The sequence below is a fragment of the Apteryx rowi genome, unplaced genomic scaffold (assembly GCF_003343035.1).
Source record: "Apteryx rowi isolate R43461 unplaced genomic scaffold, aptRow1 scaffold_174, whole genome shotgun sequence".
NCBI classification, from domain to species: domain Eukaryota; kingdom Metazoa; phylum Chordata; class Aves; order Apterygiformes; family Apterygidae; genus Apteryx; species Apteryx rowi.
The window spans coordinates 1,074,985-1,085,004 of record NW_020448019.1 but is presented as its reverse complement, the minus strand read 5'-3'; the positions used below and the strand labels follow the sequence as shown (position 1 = coordinate 1,085,004).

Here is a 10,020-nt window from a genome sequence, read left to right as displayed (position 1 = left end):
CGGGCAAGGCCGCCCCCGGCCTCCCCCCCGCTCCCCCGGGCTTCCCTCGGGCAAGGCCGCCCCCGGCCTCTCAGGCCCCTCCTCGGCTTGTCACCCTGCTCGGCGGCTTTAGGGGGCGAGCGGCGCTGGCGGACGGGAGGTGTCGGACGTTTGTTTGCTGGGAGCAGCACGCTGGGCTTCAGTGAAGGTGTTTTGCTTTACAGGAGACTGAACGAGAGGGAGAGGATCGGAGAGCTCGGGGCGCCTGAAGTCTGGGGGCTTTCACCAAAGGTTCCTGACCCTGAGTAAGGGCTACTCTTTGGTCTTCCCCTCCTGTTCCCTGATATTGCTTGTACGCTAAGTTAGCTTACAACGCTATCTCATCCCTGCGCTCCTCTTCTCCACAATTCATGTTGTGTCAGAAGTTCATTTCTGAATTGACATAACCAGATTAGGACTTTTTCCAAATAACTCTAGCATATCGACTATGTGAGACTTCAGCATATTGTTGATCAGAGGAACTCCGCTTTGTGCTGTGGTTCTCAAAGCAGGTCTCATGCTACGGGTTGGCTGTTTAATAGTTTCCCTCATTGCAAATATTGGCTCAAAATCTGCAAGTATGTATTTGGTCAGTTGTGTATATCTGATCTTGAATTACTAAATATTACAAAATATGTTCTGAATAATAAACTTCTTATTTTTACTCAGTTCTGATGAACATACCCCYGTAGAAGACGAAGAGGCAAAATCTAAGAGTAGTTCTTCAGATTCCAGCTCAGAAGGTATTTTGTTTTGCCTATACAACTAGTTTCAAAACTTGGAGGTTACCTAAGACTACTATCTGCCGTTGTGGCTTGCAAGAGATTAACTGACTTTGTTAGGGTGAAGTGAGCGTGATGGGCTCCAGTTCAAATGAGAACATTGCCATAGTAAGATCCTGAAATACATATGGAGCTAGATAATCTTCATCTATTCTCTAACATTGTCTTTTGAAAACGTTCTAGAAGAGAAAAAAAAGAAGAAGAAGAAAAGAAAGAAGAAAAAGCAAAAGACATCCAAAAGAAAACGCAGAAAACATTCTGAGGGCAGCGACAGTGAGTCGGAGTCAGACTCTAGTGGTAAGAAAAGACGGTTTCTGTTGATCTGCATGGTCTGAGAGCTCTCCTTGTGCTCCTCACAACGCAAAGCGAAGCTTCCAGCTTCTGGTGCCCTGAAACTCCAGAGCTGCCGCATCAGCCACATGCACTTTTCTTTCGCTGTCTTATTGGATTTGCAATGGTTTTTCCTTGATGAGTGCTTGAGGTCTTACATCAGGAAACAGGATCTCTGACTTTAACATCTGTTAGGCATCTCATGCCAGATGGCTCATGAGTATATTGAACAATAATGCGAGTAGCTTTCTATTAATATTTTCTCCATAATATTTGGTACCAAAGCAAATTATGTTTGAGAACCTCTACTAAAGCATTCTGGTGGAGGCAATGTTTATTTATTCACAGTGCAATAAATCAATTTTTTTAGTTCAGATCAGTCATCTCTTTTTAGTGATTTATACTTTTAATTTTTCAGAAGAAGATAAAAAGAAAAGCAAAAAGAAGAAAAAGAAACACAGAAAGTAAGTTTCTAAAATGTTATGTATAATTGTACCTGCTTTTCACTAGAGGGCAGCACCACTCTCTTAGCAGGCCATGAGRAAGACTGAACACTCTTGTCATTAAGACTATAAATACTATCGAACAATCTTAATGTGACGTATCAGCTTTAAATGTACAGAACCCTGGATCAAAGCAGACTCATGGGAAACCTGGGGAGCCAGCTTCTAACACTACATGAAAAGCGTAACAGTGGATTTATTATTTTTGTTTTGTCATGAGATATTTCCTATCAAAGGACAGCAACCTGTATCTATATAATCAGTCCTTCCCTAGGCGAGATTTGCCTTGAGAAATTAATCAGTTGAGCTTGATTCCTAATGCTTTCATTCCTCTTAAATTTTTGTGAGCAGCATGGCTGTCTTTGACTTTATTACAGAAAGAAGTATAAGAAAAAGAAAAATAAAAAGAGCAGGAAGGAATCCAGTGATTCAAGTAGTGAAGATTCTGACGATGAAACATTTCAAGGAGAAGATCTCTGGATTGAGAGATCAAGTAGGTTCATATGACTTTAAAACTTGGATTAGAAGTCCTTGGTGCTGTTTTCATTAATTTATTTGCTAGGTGTTGCTGACCTATGTAACCAATCTGATAACAAAGAATAATGGGTATGATATTAATCTTCTTCACTATTTGGTTGTTGCAGAAAATACAGAAGCTGATAGCCTCATTGGACCAGAAGCTCCCAAAACACATGCGTCTCAAGATGACAGACCTCTTAAGTGAGTAGCCAGCTCTGATAGTATTTAGATCAAATCAGGTACATTAACTATGAAGATTTCTGTCCAAAGGGACTGTTATAATAATATGACATGTATCATAGAGAGATGCTGTACCAGAAACTTAAGAACAGAAGTAGTAGTGATACTAGTCTTTACCCTGACCTGAATTCATCTAGAAGAGTCTGCTTTATGCTTTTTAGCCTTGATTCCTAGATAAATTAATTGTTGTTTTCTTCAGTAGGCTCCCCGTGATATGCTTTATTCTAATGCTCTCCCTGTTGTGACTTTATTCAGCCTTCATTACTGTTAATAAGTTTGATCAAACCAGTAATTTAAACTGTTGTTGCTAGGGGTTGCCATAGAGAAGAAACAAGCCAGTATGTGGGAAAGAATTGGGAAATGTTTAAAAATGTGGCTGTAGCAAGTAGTGAACAGGGAAGCTAGATGCTTTAGCTCAGGCTTTCTCTCTCTATTTGAGACTGATTAAAATCCCTGCTTTTTTTAAGCTATGGACATGCCCTGCTGCCTGGTGAAGGCGCAGCAATGGCGGAGTATGTAAAAGCAGGAAAACGTATACCCCGGAGAGGTGAAATCGGCTTGACCAGTGAAGAGATTGCATCGTTCGAGAGCTCYGGCTATGTAATGAGTGGTAGCAGGTATGGTTTTGATGATGATAATGGCTCAGTGAAGTTTCCAAGAGCTGCTTCCTCTGTTGACCAGTGGAAAAACTGCTTCCAAACTTTAGCTGAAAGTACAGAGAAAAAGGTGCTCTGGGTGTTTGCAATAATCTGTGCTAAACTCTCTGTCGCCACAGATATATGGTGAGTTTGTTAAGGTATTTTCTCCTCAGAATAAAAAATAAAATAAAAAACAGCTAACCCACTTCTAATTATGTTGTATTTGTAAAAAAAAAAAAAAAAAAAAAGATGCTCAAGACAGATGGCTCAAAGCCTGTGTCTTTGGACAGCAGTGGTGATGTGCTGGCTCTTCAGTGAGACAAATCAAAATCCCAGAGGTTGGCCATGCTTTTTCCATGAAATTCCAATACAGCTGGAGTTTCACTTATGTCTTGGAGAGCCAAAAGGTGGCACCTTGGGGGCAGGAGGGGCTCCCTCTGGACTGCCTGAGGGCAGACACCTCAGAAATCAGCTTCTCACTGCCATGCTCCCTCCTGAGGGGGTTTGTGTGCAGTGTGGATTCTCTGGTCTAGCTATCTTCCTTATTTGTAAGCTGAAAACGTTCGGGTCAGTTGATGGATTGATGCAGAGGGGGCCTTGCATCCCTCTGCCTGTGCTGAGGAACTCAATGTTCTCCTCCACAGACATCGCCGAATGGAAGCTGTGCGTCTGCGTAAAGAGAACCAGATTTACAGCGCAGATGAAAAGAGAGCTCTGGCATCCTTCAACCAGGAGGAGAGAAGGAAACGAGAGAATAAGATCCTTGCAAGCTTTCGAGAGATGGTCTACAGGAAGACTAAGGGCAAAGAAGACAAATAATTATTTTTTTGAACTATACAGCATGGATTCTAGCAAGCAGCAGCTAACCTGTTCCAGTCATGATTTGAAAATAGCTGCAAGTGCTGCAGTGCCTTTCACCCAATGGGGCCAAGCCTCGGGAATGGATTACTTGTACCAAGGAAACACAGTTATCTTTATCAGATTTTCTTGGATGGTTTGTTCACCATCTGCAGGGAATCCCTGTAAAGTGAAAGGCTACGAGGCTCAGGAACAGGCAGGGAAGGTGTAAGGTGGGAATGCTCTGTATTTGCTCTGAATTGGACATGCAGAAGGATGCTGTGGGAGGGTTTTGTTACCTGCTGCTGATACTGATAAGTGCTGTTTTCCATTATTTTGACTAATGAGAACAGACTGGCCATCACAAACAAGCTACTAGTAATAGTAGTAAAAATTAAGGAATTCTTGTACAGGATCTAAGACTGTCCACTTGTATATTTTTTCCATAAGTCCTTTACACTTTTTTCTCAAAACAGCTGAGTTCATTTTTGTGGTTCAAACTACACTTGTAAATAGAAATGAGTTTGTAATTTAATACAGACTGGCTTCAGTTACTTTAAAGCAAGCAGACTGTAGTTGGGGTATAAAATGATGGTAGTAATAGCAGGGTCTGATCTAAAATCTACCAAAGCCCATGGTGAAGAACTAAGTTGCTTGCTTCTTTTTCTACTATGTTATACATAGGTATCAGAGTGGTGGGCTGCAGTGATTGGAACCCCTGAGTGTACGCAGGTGGTAACAAGGATGTATCAATTTATTTTAATGTTGTTATTTTGCCTATGGAAGTGCTCTAGATTAAAACCTCGTTTTAACTCTTGTAGTACTTTAATTTGGTCTGTTTCAGTAGTATTACACAGCTTCTTTTAGACTCTATACCCAGAGGCCTACTCCAGGTAATGCTTATGTGGCTGTTATCTTTGAGTCAACTGCATATTTTCAAAAAGTAACCCCTTTTGACTCACTTTTCTCAAATGCTTAAAAAAAAAACTTTTTTGAGTTTTTTTTTCACCCCGAATCTCAGTGTTGTAATTTTAGCAGCAGAGATGTCTTGTATGTTTGTATTAAAAAAAAAAAAACTAAAAAAAAAAACTGTGATGTTTGCCCTGAAGTTCTACAAACCTGGCTCTGACAAACAGCAAGTCCAGCCCAGCTGCCTCTTCAGGTTTACACTCTATAGAACCTGGTGCTGTTCTGTCTCACCCAACCATACCTGCAAGGGACTGCCATGTAAAACCAGCTGCCAGGTCAGGCCTTAGTTGATTTTGTTAATTTTCCACAGATTTAATGCTTGTTATGTATCCATGCAGATAGAAAAACTCCTAAGGAAGCAAGAGCCATTCTTTTATTATTATTATTATTATTATGCGTATTTGATTCTCCATAAAGTACTGACAAACATCACATTGGTGACGGTGAGTTGGAGCTGTTCATTAGAAAGTAAGGCTTTCCATGAGGATGATTTTATTTTCAATGATGTCCTTAAGCCACTTTTCTCTAAATCGACACTCTCCTGGCCTGGAGGAGGGAGTAATAATGGGGTAAATGGTAAGAACAATATTGAATTAAAGTTTGGCCAGCTGAAAGCTGACCTTTATTCACAAGATATGCATATGTGCTGGAAAAATAACGCCTTCTAGACCTGCATAAATCCATTGCAAATTCATTATATAGAAGGCAGGTGCTCATGGGGTGGCTGTCAATGCTATGGTTGGAGTAAAGCTGGCAACAGCAGGTTTTGCTTAGCAAGATTTTGATAATTACCTCTGTCGTAAACATTTTACTTACGTCAAGCTCCCTGTTTGTTTTGGCATGGGGAAGCTTGCTAGAACTCCCGAGTCGTGTCAGTGATGGAATAGTATTAACGCGTACCTGTGAATCAGCCGGCTCGATTCCAGAACGAAGAATACCTCCACGGGCAAGGTCTGTAGGAGAAGAGGGACAGGGCAGAGCTCACATGTTGAACTACAGGACCTCAAAAAGCAGACAGTTTAATTCGGTGAGAGCTACTATCCACTTCTTAAGAAACTATCTGTATATTTGTGCAACACTTCTGTTACAGGTTAGAATAGTTTTGTTTTAAAGCATCTGTGAATATTCTGATGTGAAGGGAATGCAACAACCTTAACAGTTTGTGCTAGGATGTGATTTATGACCAGTAGCTGTGGTCTGTGGGCTGCTACTCAAGGATCCATAGCCAGTAAGTAGAAAAACTGAGGTTCGGTATGACCCAGTGTAAGTTCTGGAGGAAAAAAAAGTTACTTTTTTTTAATTTTTAATTTTCCACTTGAGCTGCAAAATATTGTTGCACAGATGAATATTGGAACTCTGGATGCATAGACTGTATGACTAATTAAATGATTTCAGTAGCAAGTGCAGTAGAAACTTATGCAGAAAGTAAAAAGGAGGGAATATCTGTAGAATAGTATGTCTTGTGCATTAGTATTCCCAAGGCTTTTCTGGAGCATAACGCTACGTATGCTTGGTAATAGAGGCAAAGATTTGAAATATGATCTTGATGACAATAAAATCGGTCCCTTTGGAGTGTAGTTATGAACTTTACTAACTCTCAGAATGTCAACTGTTATGGGCTACAATTGCTTAAATTGTTGCTTTCTGTCATTCAAGGTAAGTGAAACAGGAGTTGCCCTGTTGTACCTTGGAGGATTGCTGTGTGCCATTTCTGAATACTTACAGCTGGTTTGATTTTGGAGATCTCTATAATGAAATAGACGCTTGCTGTGGCTCGTGGGATGGGTTTTCTGCGTGTTGGGATGCTCCAGCAAACCCTGTAATGGTACCTCTTGCTATACTTCAGTTCCTCTTCCTCGAGAAATTCCGACCAGTGAAGCCAGCTTTCATGAAACTCCCATGTCTGCTGAACACACATCACACTGTAAGATTCCCCCTCTCTAGCCAAGAGCACTTAAGGGAGATGCTAAAAACAATTTGAGTTGCTCTCGTTTAATTTTTCACACTAATCAACAGTGAGAGGGTGTGATCTAACTGAAACTTTCAGAAGGTTCATATTTATAGCCGCAATGAAATGAGCGGGTGGAACCGTCACTCACAGAAATGTATTCTTCAATCTGCTGCTGTCCTCTCTCCACTGTGAAGTTCTCGCATGTGGTCCACTGAATGTTTTTGATGACATATTCAGCTTCTGAAAACAGATAAAATGCTGAAAAAGCCTTCTGGGAAGGCTCTGACAGATGCCAAGACTTTGCAAATAAAGCAAGCTCACTACCTTTCTCTTTTCTTTGCAAATCTAGGAGATGTTCTTTTGCACTGCTTATCACATTTTCAGTGAAAATACATGCTTTTTCCTTGATGGCAGCATCCTCCTCTCCCTTGTCCATTGTCTTCACCTTTAGAAAGAGAAATGCACAAACTGCCTGAGAGCAGGTTGCTCTTCAGAGCTGCAGGAGGGAGGGATGTTTGGTAGTTCTGATCCTTCCCCCAGACTTTGGGCTGATCTGGAAAGGGATACGGAGCAGCCTGACTGACAAGGGGCCGGTCTCCATCTGCTGATCCCTTGTTTCCTGAACACAGCTCCCCTCAAATCTGATCTGAACAGTTTTGCAGCTGCAGAAGACGGTTAGCGCTGTGTGATCAACAAGGGCTGATGGCAGTGGGGAGGAGTCCGGTGCCGAGGGCGGCTGGCGTCAGGGCCCTGGCAGCGCCGCGGTGTTCGTCCTTCCCTACCTGTCTGTGCAGGCGTCCCGCTGCCCTTTCCCAGCGCCTTCCCTGGGAGCTGCTCCGCTGCGCTGCCCTGTCCCAGCGCCGCTGCTGGGAGTGTTTGCGCTGGCGCCGCCATGGCAACCCGGATGCCCGGCAAGGGGGAGCATGGCCACGGCGTGATGCAGCGCGCGCGGCCTCCCCGTGGCTTGGGGTACCCCGGCCAGTGCAGCCCCCATGGCCAAGGGCTGCAGGCCAGGCAGATTCCTTCTCGGCAGGGATAGGCTCACAGAAGGAGAAGTGGATGTTAGCAGGAAAGCAGATGCAGGATCCTGCCTGATTTTCTGATTATAACGTCTCAGCAGTTTGGGAACTAAACTTGCCTTTGACTCCGTTCTCTGCAAAACACAGGCTTGGTCCTACCTGTTGCAGAAGTGCTGTAAGCTCTGAACAACGTGCTTGGGACCCAGAGCCCTGCATAGGGCAGGTCTAGGGAAAGGACCACTGACGCTAGCTGAAAGAGGCTGGAGATGTTTTAGCAGTATGCYAGGTGCTAAATCCCTAGCAGACACTGTTCCAGGAGGACGAGGACATTACAATAATTCAGCTACAGGAGTAAATGGGCAAAGTATAGATCCTACTCCTTGTGGTCTGACAGAGATGCTAACTGCTTGAAGTTATGTGGAAGAAGGTAGTGAGACCAGTGGGAGGCTGGGTTAGGTTTGTGAGAGACAAGAAAATTGCTAGAAAGAGATACCAGTGTGACACAGGGCTGTGAAACTTTGCTCGTTAGTAAACTTTGCTCTGCATTGCTTGCTTACAGGAGCTTTCCTCACTTGGCGTCATCACCATGATAAAAAAGCTGAGAAGAACTGTCAGCCTAAGGGTCTGCTCTAAAAAACAGATGAGAGAAAAGGACCCTGAGAACCAGAGAAATGTGGATGCCTACAGGGAGAGTGCTTGTCAACAGGTTGGAAAATGGCTTAGCAGCTGATGGAAAGGTCTTGTGCTGGAACCAGTGGAGAGGCAGGTCGTGGGACGAAGATCCCTGAAGAGCTCTGTGTGTGTGTGGCATCGAGGCCCACTCGTTTGTCACGTCTCAAAGGCAGGGGAGGAAGGTCCCTGCAGCTGCTGTTGAAGGCATGCTCTGCAAGGTGAGCACAGCCCAGGGCAGCACATGAAATGGGAACAGACTCTTCCAGGCACAGAAATTCTCTCTGGAGACACACTGCTACTTACTGCTTGGATGAATCCTGTTCACCCAGGGGTGACCACTCTCACAGGAACTGTTCGAAGCCCCTTTGGTGTCTGGAAGGATCATAGCAAACCTTTCTTAAAGTGGCCCTGCTTCGCCCTCCTGGAACCAGGGCTGACCACATTTAAAAAGCACAAGCAGGTGGAGACCTCCAGCCACTGTCTTCTCTGACTGCCTGGACATGGAGTGTCCCTAGAGAAGTGTCAGACTTAGCTGTCTCTGCTCAGTGACACACAATACATCTTCTGGTTCAAGACTAGTGATAGCCCCAGTCGGAAACACTTGGTCATAGCCCTATTGACCAGTAGAGAAATTCAGATGCAGATTTTTAGGTCTGAACTTGCTGTTATTCATGATGATGGAAATCTGGAATAATTCTGCTTATTTTCTTTTTCTGCAGTATTATTACTTTTTCAATACATGTACAAGGAAATAGAGGAAGATACTAAGACCTGAGCAGCATATATCACTCTACAGCATGCATAAAATGAGGCAAGTAATTCTATTCAAAGTTTATGGACAATATAAATACAACAGTTAAATACACATATATCTTTATTAGAGAGTTAAATCATTTTGTGTAGATATCCGGGTTCTTCAGACAGCATTCTTCTTAGTCTATGTTCTCCAGGCCCTGAAAAACAAGACAATATGCACAATTCTCTCCACCACGGCCAAGTATTCCCCCCACGCTGCCCCAGCCACGTATCACCCCCCAAGCCATGTATCACTCCCTGCAAGCCACATATACTGCCCCAGCATTCTTTTGCAGGGATGCATAGCCSAACATACAGTTTTTCAAACTACACTCCTTAAATGCCTAAGCCACACACCAAATAAACGAATAAATAAATAAAGTGCCCATCGCCATGGGCAGGCTGCTCTGGGCCAAGTAACCCAGCAGGTGCAAAGCGCAGCCAGAGCTCCGACAGCGCCCGGTGCCCACCGCAGAGGCGGCGGGAGCCCCGGACACRGCGAGGAGCACGGGCGGCTCTCCGTCCCGCCGGTACACGCGGGTGCAACCCACGTCCCCGAGCACCTGCCTTGGACACGTAGTACTTGTTGACGCCGGAGAGCCGCCTGTCTCTTTCCATCAGGGTCCACTGGTAGGGGTAGCGGGCAATCCTCTTCTCCTGCGCACACACGCACGCACGCACGGCGCTACGGCACCGCGGGGAGCTCCGGGGGGGCGGTGTCCCGGGGGAAGGGGGAGTGTTCCGGGA

General features: G+C 44.2%; 1 protein-coding gene and 1 long non-coding RNA gene across 3 annotated transcripts in view; both read left to right on the top strand.

Annotated features, from left to right (window-relative positions):
• Nucleotides 1–5,265, top strand: part of NKAP (NFKB activating protein) — an 8,488-nt gene extending 3,223 nt beyond the window's left edge. Inside the window, exons 2-9 of the mRNA XM_026061051.1 lie at nucleotides 9–284; nucleotides 688–761; nucleotides 984–1,097; nucleotides 1,549–1,594; nucleotides 2,011–2,126; nucleotides 2,278–2,353; nucleotides 2,860–3,009; nucleotides 3,675–5,265. Of these exons, the coding sequence (XP_025916836.1) occupies nucleotides 9–284; nucleotides 688–761; nucleotides 984–1,097; nucleotides 1,549–1,594; nucleotides 2,011–2,126; nucleotides 2,278–2,353; nucleotides 2,860–3,009; nucleotides 3,675–3,849 (1,027 nt within the window). The 3' untranslated portion in view covers nucleotides 3,850–5,265. The remainder of the gene's footprint in view (nucleotides 1–8; nucleotides 285–687; nucleotides 762–983; nucleotides 1,098–1,548; nucleotides 1,595–2,010; nucleotides 2,127–2,277; nucleotides 2,354–2,859; nucleotides 3,010–3,674) is intronic.
• Nucleotides 5,266–7,987: 2,722 nt separating this feature from the next.
• On the top strand, nucleotides 7,988–9,349 carry LOC112963711. 2 transcript variants are annotated; one of them, XR_003252699.1, is made up of 2 exons: nucleotides 7,988–8,233; nucleotides 8,366–9,349. It is a non-coding gene; the product is annotated as an uncharacterized LOC112963711 (long non-coding RNA). The 2 variants fall into 2 exon arrangements; XR_003252698.1 differs by having other exon boundaries at nucleotides 8,336–9,349.
• Nucleotides 9,350–10,020: the final 671 nt, after the last annotated feature.